General features: G+C 44.5%; 3 protein-coding genes across 6 annotated transcripts in view; 1 reads left to right on the top strand and 2 right to left on the bottom strand.

Annotated features, from left to right (window-relative positions):
* ddhd1b (DDHD domain containing 1b) overlaps window positions 1–13,169 on the bottom strand; it is a 32,766-nt gene extending 19,597 nt beyond the window's left edge. For both annotated transcript variants that reach the window (XM_072362849.1, XM_072362850.1), the window contains exons 1-6: window positions 12,025–13,169; window positions 4,887–5,063; window positions 4,412–4,540; window positions 2,308–2,455; window positions 2,113–2,222; window positions 550–656 (exon numbers count right to left, since the gene is read on the bottom strand). In XM_072362849.1, the coding sequence (XP_072218950.1) occupies window positions 550–656; window positions 2,113–2,222; window positions 2,308–2,455; window positions 4,412–4,540; window positions 4,887–5,063; window positions 12,025–12,754 (1,401 nt within the window). In that variant the 5' untranslated portion in view covers window positions 12,755–13,169. The remainder of the gene's footprint in view (window positions 1–549; window positions 657–2,112; window positions 2,223–2,307; window positions 2,456–4,411; window positions 4,541–4,886; window positions 5,064–12,024) is intronic.
* LOC140267557 (uncharacterized) lies at window positions 5,048–11,713 on the bottom strand. The gene is made up of 3 exons (XM_072362873.1): window positions 11,685–11,713; window positions 10,808–11,420; window positions 5,048–10,759 (listed from the first exon to the last, which is right to left on the bottom strand). Exons 1-3 carry the CDS (start codon window positions 11,711–11,713, stop codon window positions 10,733–10,735), a joined length of 669 nt encoding a protein of 222 aa, XP_072218974.1. The 3' UTR covers window positions 5,048–10,732.
* cgrrf1 (cell growth regulator with ring finger domain 1) lies at window positions 13,145–17,486 on the top strand. 3 transcript variants are annotated; one of them, XM_072362859.1, is made up of 6 exons: window positions 13,145–13,402; window positions 13,548–13,759; window positions 14,053–14,230; window positions 15,305–15,446; window positions 15,592–15,699; window positions 16,743–17,026. In XM_072362859.1, the coding sequence occupies exons 1-6, from the start codon at window positions 13,299–13,301 to the stop codon at window positions 16,866–16,868; spliced, it is 870 nt and encodes a 289-aa protein (XP_072218960.1). In that variant the 5' UTR covers window positions 13,145–13,298; the 3' UTR covers window positions 16,869–17,026. The 3 variants fall into 3 exon arrangements, with proteins under 3 accessions (XP_072218960.1, XP_072218958.1, XP_072218959.1); XM_072362857.1 differs by having other exon boundaries at window positions 13,172–13,402; window positions 16,727–17,486; XM_072362858.1 differs by having other exon boundaries at window positions 13,172–13,402; window positions 13,623–13,759; window positions 16,727–17,481.
* The last annotated feature ends 170 nt before the right edge of the window (window positions 17,487–17,656 follow it).

The following is a 17,656-nucleotide window of genomic DNA, read 5'->3' as shown; positions in this document are numbered from 1 at the left end:
CTTTTACCCTTCTCTTCCTCCTTTTCCTCTGGTTCTCCACTTTTTCCCGTTTCTGTTGTGCTGACTGCTGCAGGACTGTTGCTGCATAGTTCTAAACGTCTGTAATATATATTGTATATAGCGGGTTGTATTAGCGGGATTAGTTGTATATACAGTATTTATGGCTGTAATTTGTACAGAAATCATTGCAGGGTCTGTTGCTTCTGTGCAGCCACAATTCATCATGACACATGAAACTTTGTTCAATATCACCAGAAACATCTGAGCTCACTTCATGTTTGTCAATTAAAAACCATCTTGTTCAGTTCACTCATGAGCGTGCTGACTTTAAGACGTTAATGCACAACACAGCTGATGACTTAAATAATCTAATATAAGACTTATTTGGACTTACTTTGTCTGTGTTCAAAGGGTGTTGACACAGACTCATGGTACCAATGCTCTGAAACTACAAGTGGAGTGACTAAGTGCTGCAACAGCTGTGAGTGGATGATGTGCTGAACCTCAGGTTGGATGGAAAGCTGCAGGGCCAAACAGGCTCAGGCTCACCTCATCTCTGTACAGAGGACTTGTATAGTACATGATGTCCATGGCACTGCTGTTCAGCATGTCTCTGAGACCTCGTACTTTGTCAGGAGTAATGGAGTCCACTGTGTCTAAAGGAGGAACATGGAAATAAACAGGATACATTTTTCAAAAAGGACAAGAAAAAGAAGTTTGAGGGTTCTACGCAGTATCTTAGCTGTTCCTAGAACTTTTCTCTTCTGGACAGAACTCTCTGACGGTGTTCCCAGAATCTGTTGGAGCCATTCTCCCAGTTTATGAGTCGCAACACTCAGATTACCACTGGCACCACGGCTGCCTTCACTTCCCACATCTTTCCAACTTCCTCCTTCAGCCCTTGGTATTTTTTGAGTATCTTGTGTTCCTTTTTCTTGATGTTGCGGTCTCTTGAAATTGCTACATCTATCACTACTGCCTTCTCCTGCAGTTTGTTGATCAGCACAATGTCCAGTTTGTTAGCCATCACATGCTTACCAGTCTGGAACTGGAAGTCCGACAGGATCTTAGCTCTGTCATTCTCCACTACCTTTGGAGGTGTCTCCCACTTTGACTTTGACTCCTGAGTTCAATTTAGCATCACCAGTCAACCTAACATGCATGTTTTTGGATGTGGGAGGAAGGCGGAGAGAAACCTAACATGTAAGGGGAGAATGTGCAAACTCAGCTGATCTTTCAACCGGAAACCTTCTTTCTGTGAGACGACAATGTTAACCACCACTTATTTAAAGGCAGATTTAGTCATATTCTAGATGTGAGTGAAAATAGTATCAGTATCACTATCTGGTGTATTCCCCTCAACACTTTTGTACTGAGGTCTGTTTGAGAGAAACTACTTCTTCGTACTTTCACCAATGTCTATAATTTTGGTCTCAAAATGTTCAGCTCGTTCAGGAGATTATGGCTTTCACTTTTGGTGTTTCTAACTTTTATACTTTTTAAAATATTTAACAGTTTATTCAAATTGTAGGCAAATTTCAAGTTTAAACGGGTCACAAGACATTCAGCTATTACCAAATGGGTCATCTCTTTCAAATATTAAGCCAATTTTCAAATATGACTGCTTCAAAAACATGAAAAAAAACATCTGCATTTCATCAAATCTTCTGTTTTTCCTATCAATTTAATAAATTTAAATCATTCCACTATCGTCATTTCAACTTAAAATTCCTTCAACCAAGACTTCAGCAACTGGTTTTTAAGCAATTGAAAGTTTTTTCGCTTTTTAATTGTTTTTACTTATTCTTTTCTTTCTTCATTATCTGCTGTAAAGCACTTTGATACACCAAAAGGATTGTTGTAAAGGGCTGTATAAATAAAGTACATTTACATTTAGCATGTCTATTTGCAATGCTTAATTTTTATTTAATTTATCATATTTTTCATATTATTTTCATTATTTTATCATATTTCATTCAAAAGATGGATTTATTAAAAGTGTGAGTAAGGCCTCTTACCTTTCACTATTTCACATTATAAAACAGACTTACTTAATGTCTCTGTTATATTTCTGTGAAGAGACAGCTGACTGTTAGCTGGGGTGTAGCATACCTCCATCCAGGCATAGTTTTGCCCTCCATTCTACAGGAAGGAACTCAACATGTTCTGTGGTGCGATCAGAGAAATGCCTCTCTTCCATCTTTCTGGCAGCATCTCTCATCCTGGCAACTCGTGAAGAAAAAACTATTACTTAAAGAATTATTCAGATTACTTCAAGATTATTCAGACACCTCAATATCAACATACATGCTGGTGTTCCTGATGATACGACCCTGGTCCATCTTCTGGCCAATGCCATGCACCACAAAAACAATGTGTGTGGTCTCAGGTGACATGTCCTCAGGTGCGGCTTCCTCTACGTACCCCCGATGGAGACGTGTCCCACTGCTGGAGGCTGGGGACATAGGAGAGCATGTTGTTCGTTGTTCAGTTGTTAACAGATGACTAGTTAACTATAATCAGTGTATAACCAGTTTTACACCAAGCAAGCCATGTTATTTTCATGTTTTTTGATAATAAGCGGGGCCATTTCTGTGGGTCACTTCACATAGATTGACAGTAAACCATGGGAATGAAGTTTTCTGATAGCCTAATGAGTTCACTGCGTGTAGTTGGGCTTTATCAAAAATAGCAATTAAGCTATTTCTATTTTCTATATCCACTCTTTCCTGTACAGGGTTGTGAGGGGGCTGCAGCATCTTCTAGCTTGAAGCAAGAAACAAGTTACAACCACACCCCAAAATAATTAGAACATTGTGAAAATGTAAATAAATGCAATGACTAGAGAAAATGTGTGTTCTACTGAATGTAATTTAGAATCTGAAGTACAAAAGTAAAAATACACAGACTAATATAATAATGTATACATAATATAATTATTTCCTATATGGGTCCCAGGGGGCCAGTTGCATTAGGTTAGTTCCACAGCTGTGGTTAACTGTGAGGTTGCAGGGTGTAGACACACTGGATTGCGTTCTTAACTTGCCACGTTGATTTTCTAAAATGAAAAAAATTGTTTAGAACTTTATTTTTTCAGTCAGTCTACAGTGCGGATTAGGATACATTTCACTGAATTTTGTACTTGTGACAATTAATAATCTGATATTATGCACAGGTCTAACAAGGAACTTGGTAACGACTGCCTTGTAATGTTGTTCACTTTGGTCACGACATAGTGTTCTGAACTGAATCTAAAAGGAAACACCGTCCAGCAGAAACAAGACACATAATGAGGTGGAGGAGGTTTAGAGCATTTCTTCTCTTTATCATCATGGGGAATAAGAGATAGCTAACAAATACATTGGATGAGCTTGTGGCGCTTATGAGGACACCGCAGGAAATGTCCAGATTACAGTGTTATGAGTTTCACAGAGACATGAAAGGTATCTTCTTGCTGTGAGACAACAGCCTACTAAGACATCATTTATTACTATTTCTCAAACTGAAAACACCATTACGTTGCAGCAGTCAGTGAGCATGCAATGAGCACAAATAATATTCTAAGAACATTCGCACAGATCATCAAAGATTAGTTTCAGATCTATGTAACTTAAGGTGTATTATAACTGTACATGTTGGATGTGCGGAACAAAATATCTTCAGAACTGACTATACAAGTCATGATTTCTTGAGTTGGGGATAGACAAACCAAAAAACATTTCCCACAAGTGTCAATATCATCATGTTATCATTAAGTCTCAAAACTGTGTGCTTTCTAAATGAGTCCAGCAAACAGTCATTGTCTATGCTATGGCCACAAAATCACAAATCTATGTATTAAGAGGGTGTCGATGTAGAAGTGCTTTAGATAAAGGGATTTATCAGACAGCAGTTTATCAAACTAATTTCATAACTCTGTTTCTCTTCCTTAATGTTGTGCACATCAATATGAAGGCACTTTAAAGATATAGTCCAATGCAATCCATCCATTTTCTACACCCGCTTAATCCAACTCAGGGTCATGGGGGGGGCTGAGGCTTATCCCAGCTGTCACTGGGGCAGAGCCGGGGTACACAATGGCCAGGTCGCCAGTCCATCACAGGGCCACACAGAGACACACAATCACACACACGCTCACACTCACTCCTAGGGACAATTTAGAGTCACCAATTAGCCTAACATGCATGTTTTTGGATGGTGGGAGGAAGCCGGAGTACCAGGAAGAAACAGTCTGAATTCGTACCGGTTGACGGTACTAACCACCACACCACCGTGTGCCCCCAATGCAATCCAATTCATTGTAATCCATCTATAATCCTAATGAATCAAAAATATACCACAAATATGTATAATTCCACCAGCTCACATTCTTGGAACAGTTGGAAAAAAGTCCAAATAATTGATCTATTACCTTTCGAGAATCCGAGTTTCTGAGTGACAGTTCGGGCGATCTTGGAAGTGGTGGCGTCACTGTACAGGTACACCTCATCCACACTGTGCCAGTCCACATGACTCCTGCTCAGCTTCAGACTGTAGATGGCTGGGACATAAAAACACTGTGATTAACAACTGACACATTTCATTGAGCATAGTTAATTACCGTAATTATTCCCCATGAGACTGTGTGAAATGTGTGAGCATATTAAAAAGTGCCCCCTCAGTGCCCTCTCTGTCAGAACAGCTTCCTGCTGGTTCAGCTGCAGTCAGCTAATGTAACATCACCTGATTGTTCTGTGGCCTTGCTCTGAGTAACAGAGGTGTGCACACTCTTACCCTATCACTTTCCATCATCATATCACACTCACTTTTACGCACAATTTATTGTCTGACACACATAAACAAGTCTTTCAAGGTTATTTCTCTCCACTTTGTCTTTCATCACTTACCGTCCTTACTGTCCACTGTAGTGGTCACTGTCTCCAAATCATATGTGTCCCTCATCTGTTGCCCTCGGAAACGAGACAGGTGCTCCATCTCTATAAGATCACTCTCATCCTCCTCTAAGGGAAGCCATGTTCCATCGATGAACCACTGACCCCTCATCACAGGAATACGGTCTTGCTCTGAGGGACATCACACACTGTTTATTGACTTTCTTCACTTTCCATTGTAAGACGGTACATGGGTCCATACCACCATTACGTGAAAAAGTGAAGAGAAACTAATTTTGCTATGCAGAAGAATGTGAAAGACACAACATCAAAGAGGACAATATGTAGAGGATAAAACCCTACTGGAGCTGAACCCCCACCTTATCCATCATCACTATCAGCCGTATTAAGAGCTTCACTTACAATATGGCACAAATAATAATGATGGTGCTTCGTTTGTGTGTCCTGGCAAATTCTGATAGGCCACCAATTTAGGGGCAAATTGTAGTTTCCATGAGCACTATTTCAACAGGAATAGTCTCCACAAATAGTTTATACATACACACACACACACACAGTTAGGTCCAAAGTTGTTGTTTTTTACCCGTTTAGTGAACTATATTCCAATTATAGTTATATACTGGACGTGGACATCATATGTAGACTCTAAGCTTTCATTTGAGGGTGTCCACATTCAAATTGGATGAAGGGTTTAGGAGTTTCAGCTCCTTAACATGTGCCACCCTCTGTTTAAAAGGACCAAAAGTAATTGGACAATTGACTCTATGTCATGGGCAGACATGGGCAATTCCTTCATTATGTCATTAGCAATTAAGCAGATAAAGTGGATTTGAGTGCTTGCATTTGGAAGATTTTACTGTGAACAGACAACATGCGGTCAAATGAGCTCTCCAAGCAGGTGAAACAAGCCATCCTTAAGCTGGGAAAACAGAAAAAAAACATCCAAGGAACTGATGCAATATTAGAAGTGGAAAAATCTACAGTTTTGTACATCCTGAGAAAGACAGAAAGCACTGGTGAACTCAGCAATGCAAAAAGACCTGGACGTCCACAGAAGACAACAGTGGTGGATGATTGCAGAATCATTTCCATGGTGAAGACAAACTTTTTCACAACAGCCAACCAACACTCTCCAGGAGGTAGGCGTGTTGAAATCCAAGTCTACAGTAAAGAGAAGACCGCATGAAAGTAAATACAGAGGGTTCACTGCAAGGTGCACGCCGCTCATAAGCCTCAAGAATAGAAAGGCTAGATTGGACTTTTCTAAAAAAAAAAGCCAGCACAGTTCTGGAAAAACATTCTTTGGACGGATGAAACCAAGATCAACCAGAATGATGGCGAGGAAAAAGTATGGAGAAGGTGTGGAAGAGCTCATGATCCAAAGCGTACCACATCATCTGTAAAACACAGCGGAGCAGCGTGATGGCTGCCAGTGGCACTGGGACACTAACGTCTATTGGTGATGTGACACAGGACAGAAGCAGCCCAATGAATGCTGAGGTGCTCGGAGACATAATGTCTGCTCAAATCCAGCTAAATGCGGTCAAATTGATCGGGAGGCGTTTCATAATACAGATGGACAGTGACCCAAAACATGCAGCCAGAGCAACCCAGGAGTGTAATAAAGCAAAGAAGTCAGTCACCCTATCTTAACCCAATTGAGTATGCATTTCACTTGTTGAAGACTAAGCTTCAGACAGAAAGGCCCACAAACAAACAGCAACTGAAAGCAGCTGCAGTAAAGGCCTGGCAGAGCATTAAAAAGGAGGAAACAGCATCTAGTAATGTCCATGAGTTCAAGATTTCAGGCTGTCATTGTTAGCAAAGGGTTTTCAACCAAGTATTAATTATTTAATTTGTCAAAATACTTTTTAGCCCCTGAAATGAAGGAATTGTGTTAATTCCTCACATTTCAATGCAATCTTCTTGTTAAACCCACTGAATTAAGACTGAAAGTCTGCACTTCAACTGCATCTGAGTTGTTTTATTTAAAATTCTTTGTGGTAATGTACACAACCAAAATTAGAAAAATCATTTATGGATCTAACTGTATACATATATGTATAAATTTATAAACATTTTAATGTTTGCAAACAGAATCTGCTACTTAACTAGCAATCGATACGATCAAAGATACAATTGCAAAGGGAAGTCAGGAAAACAGGTTGGGGAGATACAAAGAGAATTGGGGTTATATCAGTGAATGGGTACCATCCCCATAACAAAGCCCCGATAACCTTAACACAAGGCCTGCCAACCTCAGATGGAAGATCCAGGATTAACTGCATACCTGGAGCCTATGTGGCCCTTTGCCAAAGCTAACACACAAAAGTTCTTCTGAGAGTGTGCTAGAACGTGTGAATGCGGCACTACATAGCTGCTGGGACCATCAGTGAAGATCAAGGGAACGTAAAGGGAGGACAACCAGGTGGCTACAGAGAGTAGTTTTTTAGCCAATTATCAGAGCTTTAGAAAGCTGCAATGAAGCTCTGGGTACCTGCCTGAGAAGGTACATTAGAGAAGCTGAAGCCAAAAGAACAAATAGAAAGTTCTCCACTGCACCATGGCGAGTTAATGCAAAGAAGTGTCACATAACACCAATGCTCTATGGTTACAGCTTCTAAGAGCTGACCACAGCAATCTCAAGTATGAAGAACTGGACAGCACCAGACACGATGCACAACTGATGGCTAAAGAAAGTAACTGTGCTCCACAAGCAACACCAATGGATGCTAATGGGTGGGACCTACCCAGAGAGGTTAACCTGATGTCAGACAGCGCTAATTATGAAGAATCTCCAGAGGGGGTGGTCCCATGCAACTACCAGCCAATAACCTCCCTCTATACAATATAGAACTTCCAGTCAGGAATCGTAGTGGATATGATAAGTCGGCACATTGATCAACAAGAGTGGGGCCCAAAGTGGAATTCGAAGTAGCACTAAAGAAGCAAAAATCGAGCTATTGCTCAAAAGAGCCAACTCCCAAGACTGTTAGATCTAACATGCAAATCTGTGCACTCCCTGGATTGACGACAAGAAAGTCTGAGTCAATGATCACACATGATCACAGCTGAAAGGGTTGAACTACCAAAAGGCACCACAGCAGATGTTCATGATATAAATATATTTATATCATAGATATATATATCATAGATATATTTATACATATACTATTTATGAATATAAAGGTGAAAATAAACACCAAAGAACAGAACAAGTATACAATAAAGTTAACTATGCAAAAATGCATAAAAAGAATGAGTGATTTTTAATAATCCAAGAGGAGCAAGAAGCTCCATAGAACACAAACAAAGTAACAGGAAGTGATGCAATATGTCTTTCCGCAAAAAGGCCAATACCCCCAAGAAGTGGCTGATATCGAGAAATGTTATCAGTGGGGGTTAGGATTAGCTACTGAAGGCTGTTAAGAAAGACAGCATGGACACACTAATCATGAACAGGCCCTGAGCACAAGAGCAATCGCGGCTGGGGTCTACCACACCAGACAGGACTCCAGGTGCAAGCTGTGCAAAGAGGCCTCTGAGAAAGTCCAGAACATAGTATTGAGGTGTAAGATGCAGGTGGGTATGGCATATGTGGAACACCATAACCAAGAGGCAGGAATATTGTACAGGAACATCAGAGCTGAGTGTGGTTTGAAAGTCCCAAAGTCAAAGTGGGAGATACCTCCAAAGGTGGTGGGGAATGACTGAGCTAAGATCCTGTGGGACTTCCAGATATGTACAGATAAACAAGTAATGGTTAACCAGTCGGACACTGTGGTAGTTGACAAACGACAGAAGATGGAAGTAGTGATAGATGTAGCAATTCCAAGTGACAACAACATCAAGAAGAAGTATGAAACATGAAATATACCAAAGGCTGAAGTAGGAAGTTGGAAAAATGTGGAAAGTGAAGGCAGCAGTGGTGCTAGTGGTAACTGGAGCTATCAAGGATTTAAATAGAGTGAAGGATCTTGACCTATAGTATATCTTTGACTTACAAGATGAACGTGGTTTGGGGGAAGCTCAAACATGGCTATAGCTAGTGAATGCTGAATGCTAATGGGGCTGTGGAAACTAGCAGCAGCTCAATAAAAGTTCTGCTTTGGCTATTATCTGACAGGAGCACTCAGGGTCGTGACCCCCAAACTGTGAGACTGGCTCCAGCAGATGCCAGGAACAACATCAGAGATGTCAACTCTGTCACTGCATAGAAAACTCTCAGACCCAGAGGGCCTGGAGGGGCTACCACTCACAAATGGTGAGTGTGAAGTTTTTTATGTGTGTGTATTTTGAAAGGACGTTTCTACTATACTCTTGTTGTTATTGTGATAATGGTGTAGTTGGCCAAAATGTCCTTAGTTTACTAAACAAATTATCACTTCTAAATGCAAAGTTACCATTAATCAGCGTCTTGAAAGAAAAGACAGAGAGAATGAAAGGAGCAGAAAGGCATATATGTATATAAATATGTATGTAATACATGTAATTCATCCATCCATCATCTTCCGGGGTCGAATAACTGAGGCAACAGGTTCAGGGAAACTCAGACAGCCCTCTCCCCAGGGACAGGCTCTAGCTCCTCCGAGGTGATCCCAAAGCATTCCCAGGCCAGAAGGGATATATTCCTCCAGCGAGTTCAGGGTCTGCCCCAGGGCCTCATCCTAGTCGGCCCGGAAAACCTCCAAAGGGAGGCAACCAGGAGGGATCCGAACCAGATGAACCACCTTAGCTGACTCCTTTCGATGCGGAGGAGCCCTCATTACTGCTGACAAATCAGTCTGTCCGTCTCTCACTCAAACCTGCCATCACTTTTGTTAATAAAATCTCAAGATACGTAAACTCCTCCACAGAGGCAGAGACTCATCCCCAGAAAGAGCATTCCACCTTTTTACGGTTAAGAACCATGGCCTTGGGTTGGAAGAGCTGAACTTCATCCCAGCCACTTCACGCTCAGCTGCAAACCGCTCCATGGCTTGAGGAATCCAGCAGAACCGCATCATCCACAAAAAGCAGAAATAAGAGCCTTAGGTTCCCAAACCGGACGCCCTCCTCTCCTCAACGACAACTTGAGATCCTGTCCATGAAAACCACAAACAGGGTCGGTGACACAACGGAGTCCAACAAGCTCTGTGAACGAGTTCATCCAAGGGCCAACAATGCGTACTTTTGCTGTGGTTATACAGGTACTGGGTAGCTCGTAAAAGGAGCTCCGGTGCCCCATAACCCCTCAGCATCCCCAACAGAATATTTCGACTAACACATATAGATACTATATACTCTTGCAGAGCAGTTGCCACAACCTGCCAGCTGCTGCCACAGGGTGCCAGAACCCTGCAAGGGTATGGGAGTCATAAGCTGTGGGAGCGACCACATACAGCAGCAACAAGCTTGGCATATAAGTTGCTGCATGGGCTGGTGGAAACTAAATGTGCGACATGAATAAGTTATTTGATTCAGGACACAGTAAAAGAATAGTGAATCATAGCTGAAGCCTTTTCCTATCGGTGTGTAAGACAAAGAAAGAGAGAGAGATTTATTAATCCACAGTGGGTGAACTCTTTTACCACCAATACCAGACACAATGATCAGGATGATCAGTGTTGGCGGACAGATCTGCAAGCCCACCAGGACCATCCTTACAAACAACCTCCACACACATCCTCCTTAAACTGTCAAAGTAAGATTTTTATCTTTTAAAAAAGAGGAGAAGAGGAAGAAGTAGTAAAAGAAGAAGAAGAAGTGTTCGAACTTGGCATGTATTCCAACTTATATGTCAATGATCAACTTAGGTCTCCAAGTGCATTACTCCTCTATATTTTGTTGCAAATGTTTCTTCAGCTCTGGATAACCTGGAAATCAACCTAGAAATCAACCTGGAAATCAACCTGGACATCAACCTGGAAATCAACCTGGAAATCAACCTGGAAATCAACCTGGAAATCAACCTGGAAATCAACCTGGACATCAACCTGGATATCAACCTGGACATCAACCTGGAAATCAACCTGGACATCAACTTGGACATCAACCTGGAAATCAACCTGGACTTCAACCTGGAAATCAACCTGGAAATCAACCTGGACATCAACCTGGACATCAACCTGGAAATCAACCTGGACTTCAACCTGGAAATCAACCTGGAAATCAACCTGGACATCAACCTGGAAATCAACCTGGACATCAACCTGGAAATCAACCTGGAAATCAACCTGGACATCAACCTGGAAATCAACCTGGAAATCAACCTGGAAATCAACCTGGACATCAACCTGGACATCAACCTGGAAATCAACCTGGAAATCAACCTGGACATCAACCTGGACATCAACCTGGAAATCAACCTGGAAATCAACCTGGACATCAACCTGGACATCAACCTGGAAATCAACCTGGAAATCAACCTGGACATCAACCTGGAAATCAACCTGGAAATCAACCTGGAAATCAACCTGGACATCAACCTGGAAATCAACCTGGACATCAACCCGGGTCTCTGCATGATCGCCCTTTTCTTTACTTCCACTTTAATGGCAGACAGCTATATTTATTCATTTATTTTTCATGTCTGCATCTCTCTGAGCCGGCTGCATTAACTGCCACAATCACACTGATCCAAATGATCAACAACATTCCTGCTTTTCTCCTCTGTGATCAGCACCTGGCCACACAGGTTACAAACAAGTGTGCTGCCTGACTGATTGGTGCTGAACAAACTGATGCAGCCTGTCAGCCTGTTTTCTTCAGCAGGATCAACACTGTGTCCACATTTAAAGAGCTTCAACCCACAATTTAAACAAGCACAGCAGCAAAGTCATTCCACCGGTTTCGGGTTAGGGTTAGAAAGAAAGAGTTGTCATATTATCTTCTAACAAATCTAGACGTAATTTCCTCCTGAGATGGAATGATTTTTCTAATGTTTCAAGTGATTTTATGCAGTTTTCAGTTTAGCTGCAGCAACATTTTTGCATCACTGTGATCTAATCTCTGCAGGGAAAATAAAAAGGAACTTGTTCTTATTCTCGGTGTGTGCATGCAAGGCAGAGCATGGCTCGGGTCTGCAACACTGGCTTTCCAGATGTTGCACCAGACTGTGTGAGGATGGACAGAAAAGCTGCTGAACGCTCACGGTTCCAGTAAACGGGGTAGCACTCCTTCTCCCTGACATCCACCTCGTAGAGCCCCCCCCTGACACACACTGCCTCCACTCTGCCTCCCGGATCTCTCATCTCCTCTGACACCGGCCCCTGCTGGCCCTCGGCCCGCTGCTCCGCGGGTTCCGCAGGCTCCACCGGGTCATCAGCACCTGCCGCGGCCCAGCTGTCCGCCTGGGTCTGGTCCGGTAGGACCGCCTCTTTCCCGTCGGGCTCGGCGGGTTGGACCGGGCACTTGGTTTTCTCAGGGTTTTGTTCACAGAGTCTTCGATAAACCCTCTCGATTTTTAAAGAGTCGTGTCCGACAAATGGCTTCCAGGTCCGCTTGTCCTCTTTGTAAAACCACCGGACCTCTTCTGGTCCGAGCTCAGTGACGATCTCTCCACGGTGCCGGGAGCTGTTGGACCGGATCCGCTTCTTCGCTGTGATGCTCCCATCGCTTTCGGTGTAGTCTTGGTCGATGTCCAGATAGGCCTGGGCAGTCAGGCCCAGCATCAAGCACTCCTGGGATAACTGCTGGGCGCCCCCCCCTCTGAGCAGCGGCAGGTGTGCGTCCTCCGGCCCTTCCCTTACCCCCGCACTGAAGCCGTCTCCCGGATGGTCGTCGCACACTGACACGAACACGTCACTGGCCATGTCCCATTCACTGCTGCTCAGGGAATTGTTCTCCGAGCTCTGCTGGCGAACACTCGGCCTGTCCTCCATGTCGCTGATGCCGCAGATGACGAGGCTGAATACCTGGAGGAGGATGGACGATCATTTGCGTGTCCAGGTGTTCGCAGCTGCCAACATCAGGGCTGCAGATGTGCTCGCTCCATGCCTCCTGCTCTGCTGGCGGACTGTATCACTGCAGACTGGAAATCAGAGTCACTCAACGGCATCAAGTTAGAAATCCTCATTTAACTTCCGTTCAACATTCACAATAAACTGCGTGAACGCGCAGGACCACCGAGTCAGAGCTGAATGCGAACGTGATGAGTGAAAACACAGCGCGCTGTCACGCACAAACACGCGCACACATGGAGTCGGGTCAGAACCGGACAGAACACTACTGTACATTTAATTTGAAGGGAAGCAGTCTCGTGACTTGCTTACGTCACTTGTTTAGACAATTCACACCGCAGTCCTGTTCCGACCTCCTCCCCGTCCCTCACAGGCCACCGTACCTGCAGGGGGCTTCTGTCATGTCCGCCATGAAGCGGTAAGCTGGACATGTTCGATGCAGTGAGAGGCCCGCTGACAGGAGGAGATGGCGGCAGTGTTCCTCGTCACCCTCTACGAGTACTCTCCGCTGTTCTCCATCGCGGTGGTGTGTCTGTGTTTCTTTGTGACAGCCGCCATGTTGCTCGGCTGGTAAGCCTCACCTGCCCGCGGACTCTTTTATCAGACAGATCGGGCACGCGGAGCACATTGTTCCCTCGACATCTTATAACGTTATACATTTCAACCATAAACACATGGATCATGTGACCTGACTGTTGTTGTTCTGTCACGTCAGCGTTTTGTTCCTGACAGAACTTGAGGTGATGACGTCAGACACAGTAACTGGTTCCCTCTGCATGCTGTGCTGTAGGTTTGGCTTTGATGTCCCAGTGATCCTCCGCAGCCACGACGATGCAGAGTCCGTCACACCAACCCCTGAGAAACCGATGGTTCAGGTGACCAATCCGTTCGCCCTGGATCTGGGATCTGGGCCAGCAAGTGTCTCTGGTGAGCTCCATCTTCAGGACGTTGAGCAGGAACATGTGAGGGTGGTGGCAGCCTGACTGGACCCGAGGAGAACCCAGTGTTAGATCACATCAGCACCACTGCTGGTGTATGCAGTGTATGCTTCTCCTCAGTCAGGTTCATCTGTACACCAAGTGGAGGCATTTAGATGAATTCATGATGCTGCTTAATGCAGGTTGAGCACAGCCACAGATATGCAGATAGAAGTGTATACAGGACATCCTCTCAGTGATGCCCTGGTCTCCTGTGTCACACGAGCAAACCCTCTGTTGTAGATGGTGTGTCCGTCAGGCCCTGCTGTCTGGAGCCCTGTGTCCTGAGCTGTTTCTGGGGCTGTGAGGTCAGTGCCCTGCAGTGGATGCTGCAGGCCCACCAACACAACCCGAGGCTCAGCTCCCCCCAACACTTCCAGGAGGCCCTGCACCCCCATTACCAGTACTGCCAGAGGTTCCAGTATCCTTTTCAAAGACCGACAGGTCTCAGCGCAGGGCAGAATCAGGCTGCTACAGTGGTCTCTGAGGACAGCTTACCTTATCGTTGTTTCTGTGGTTGTTGCAGACTCTTTGTGTCCAGTACAGACTCAGTGGAAGCCAAATGTGTTTGTGTTTCAATGATCTCAGTCCCGGCTGCACATCTGGGTCACTCACATCATGCATTAGTTGTAATGACTCTTCATAGTAGATTCAGTAAGTAAATGAAGATCTTCCAGTGTTGACTTTGAAATGGGACATTGGTGGTTTTAGTGCTGTCTGCTGGTAGGTAGCGTAAATGTGTCTCCTCTGCCTGAACACGACCACGTGTGTCATGGTCAGCCTGGTGTTCTATTGAAGCCAGGCTAATAATTGTGAGAACATGAGATTTGTCAGTGACTGCTCCTCTGGCTGCCCTTAGCCGCCCGCATCAGGTTCAAGTCCCTGATGTTAGCTACAAAGAGCTTAATGGAACGGCTCCATCTACTTGAATGCTCCTGCAAAGGCTTCTGTCCCAACTGGGTCCCTCCGTTGGTCCCAGGATTGTCGTCTAGCAGCTCCTACACCACGCCTAAGACAATCCAAACTCTGTTCATGTGTCGTCCCACGATGGTGGAATGACCTACCGAGCGCTACCAGAACAGGGGCGTCCCTGTCTATCTTCAAGAAGCTCCTGAAAACCCAGCTCTTCAGAGAGCATCTCCTATCCCAGCACTTACCTTGTACTTCCCTACCCCCTCTATCTCTGCACTTTATCTTTCTGCACTTCCTTCTATGCCTGCACCCTATCTCTACTCTGTCCCCTCTGACAGAGTCGGACTCCTGGGTTCCTTCTATGGAGCTTATTGTTAGCTGTAATGTTATTACATTTATATGTCACTTTGGATAAAAGCGTCTGCTGAATACAGAAACATCTTCTCTTCATCAGCAACTCTGAACTCTGTTGAAGGGCTGAAAATGCACTGCAGTGTGTAGTAGCCATCATGGTGCTGAAGTGTTCTCATAGCACTCCTTTAACTACAGCAGCTGTTGGCCTCTTTGACCCCCCCACCCTCAGTATCAGCAGCGAGGACACAGTGGAACGCCACACGCTCATCCCTGCTGACCTGGGGATCACAGATTTTGGGCCTCTGCCAAGAGAACGCTACCCACTGGTGTCGGTGCTGACGGTGGCAGAGGCTACAGACACCTACAACATTGTAGGTTTTTTTGGTGTGCTGCTTTCCTGTTTGGTCTGACCCGTAACCATGACACTGCGCTACATCAAGTCAGTTCCAGTGATGTTAGGGACTGTGAAGAGTGGGACCGAACTCACAGCAGCTCATGTCCTCTGTCTTCTGTCAGGTGGCCAGTGTGACAGTCATTCATGTTCCTGATGACAAATACAAGCTTTCTGCACGCCTTCTGTTCCAGTACCTCCTCACCTCACAAGGGAGCGTGTATGAGCTGAAGGTAGGTCCCAACTCTGACAGTGTATGTGCTTTATGCATGAATTTAAAATGTTAAAAACTACTTGGGACTCTAAAATGTCCTGGAAGCACGGTCGTAATAATCAGCCAAACTCGGGAGTCAGACATGCTGGTGCAGAGAACTCTTTAACAGCAGTCTGTTGGACTGCAGGAGATGAACCAGCAAGTTAAAGACGACAGAAATCTCTGCATGCATCCGTCAGTTAGGAGTTTATGTCTGATAAAGCTACTGTTTAGTGGAAGTTACCTGGTAACTCAAACCAGTTTCAGAGGCAGTCCCACCTACCTGCTGGTGACCTGCATGCAAAAGTCATCCGTTTGTTCTGTCATGAGGGCCATCAGTCACATTCAGGTGCAACTGTGAAGCAGCACACAGATGTTAAAGGGGAGCTCCGGTATTTTTAAACCTCATTTCTGGCATGAAATACGTGGCATGTGTAGAGAGCCCTCTATAAGCCCCCCCCCATAACAACAACACAGCAGCTATGAGCTAACAGAGCTATAGCACACGTTCATTCATTCATTCTTCTTAAAGTATTGGTGAAATAAAGACAGATAATGCCTTATTTAGAGCCCCGTTCACTCCGTTATATGGATCTCCAGTTATCTAAATATCTTCTGAAGGACGCCGACTTTCACCAAACTGTTCTCAGTGAGCAGATGAACGTATTTCATGCCAGAAATAAGGTCCAGGTTTAAAAATACCGGAGTTCCCCTTTAAGTTTCAGTCACTGGAAGTAAAGTGAACGAAAGCTGAGCAACAGTTTGGAAAGAAATCCTCTCTGATATCACCGAGTGTGATCAGCTGCTCACAGGTTTCAACCAAGCTGAAGCCAACACTGCTCCTCAGCCCCTAACACTGTGTCCTACATTTCCCATAATCCCTCTGAAGAATCATTTTTTCATTGGAGCTGTGGTTCTGTCTGAGGAACTGAGGAAGTTGCTGATGTGAGGAATGATGTACAAGTCAAAGTGTGTGATGAGATATTAATGCCTTATGTCACCTGCAGCCTCTCTTTATGTCAGCTGACAGTGGGGGGGCGCCAGGCCCTCCTCTCTCTGAGCAGAGCAGCCAACCCAGTGAGCCCTGCGTCCAGGACAGCTGCACAGAGGACAGCGAGTGGTCGGAGGGGACGTCCAGAGACTGCGTGATCTGTCAGAATGCAGCCATCAACAGAGTGTTGCTGCCCTGCAGACACGCGTGTGTGTGCGACCGCTGCGTGTCACACTTTCAGCACTGCCCCATCTGCAGAGCCTACGTGCTGGAGTCCTTTGTTCTGGGAGCAGCAGCAGAGCCGTGATGACACAGTCGGTCTCCTGAAGGACAGCACGTCCTCCACATGTCTGTTCCACAGCAGCAGCAGCAGCAGCAAACTCCTCCATCACTTCACCTCCAGCTGTCTGATGAAAGCAGATCAGACTTCCACGACAAGTAGCTTCAGCAACCAAACTTCTTTGGCAGAGGGAGAGAACTTCAGCAGGAGCATCCAATGTTGAATTCTTTCATTCACCAGTTTTCCTGGAAAATTGCCCCTCTGTATCAGTCTTATACTTAAACTTTTGCTTTGTACAATAAAACCAAAAGTACTTACATCCATTTAAGAAAATTCCAATTAAAGATTTCAGTATTCTGCTCAGACTGGGGTTAAAAATTCATTTCCTCATTTTTTAGTACATGTATCCATCGTTACCATTTAAAGGACATTGAACAACTTGGTGATATGCATTTTTAAGAATTGAACTGGATGCATTTAATAACCATTCCAGTGTCTCAGAGTAGTGAGGTGACTTTGTACCAGGGGGGGTGTAATAAGCTTCTTCTCCATTTTTAATCTTACCTTTAGGAATCTGAACAGTCTCAGCATGGTACTGATCCTCCTAGTTTAACTAGCCTTTTTCATATTTTCACACTGATTCATCCTCCCCATTTGACTTTCTGG

Source organism: Leuresthes tenuis, unplaced genomic scaffold (assembly GCF_036924035.1).
Source record: "Leuresthes tenuis unplaced genomic scaffold, fLeuTen1.0.hap1 SCAF_13, whole genome shotgun sequence".
Taxonomy (NCBI): Eukaryota; Metazoa; Chordata; class Actinopteri; order Atheriniformes; family Atherinopsidae; genus Leuresthes; species Leuresthes tenuis.
The sequence above is the reverse complement of the archived record's forward strand: the minus strand, read 5'-3'. Positions and strand labels throughout refer to the sequence as shown.

Bases quoted from the DNA above. Each gene is read 5' to 3' on its own strand.
- LOC140267557 (XM_072362873.1), bottom strand. From the start codon at position 11,713: ATGACTTTGCTGCTGTGCTTGTTTAAATT. The intron at 11,421-11,684 runs GTGGGTTGAAGC...CTGCCATTAAAG, and splicing joins CTGCTGTGCTTGTTTAAATT to TGGAAGTAAAGAAAAGGGCG. The intron at 10,760-10,807 runs GTTGATTTCCAG...GTTGATTTCTAG, and splicing joins ATTTCCAGGTTGATTTCCAG to GTTGATTTCCAGGTTATCCA.
- cgrrf1 (XM_072362857.1), top strand. From the start codon at position 13,299: ATGGCGGCAGTGTTCCTCGTCACCCTCTACGAGTACTCTCCGCTGTTC. The intron at 13,760-14,052 runs GTGAGCTCCATC...CCTCTGTTGTAG, and splicing joins TGGGCCAGCAAGTGTCTCTG to ATGGTGTGTCCGTCAGGCCC. The intron at 15,700-16,726 runs GTAGGTCCCAAC...TGTCACCTGCAG, and splicing joins GGAGCGTGTATGAGCTGAAG to CCTCTCTTTATGTCAGCTGA.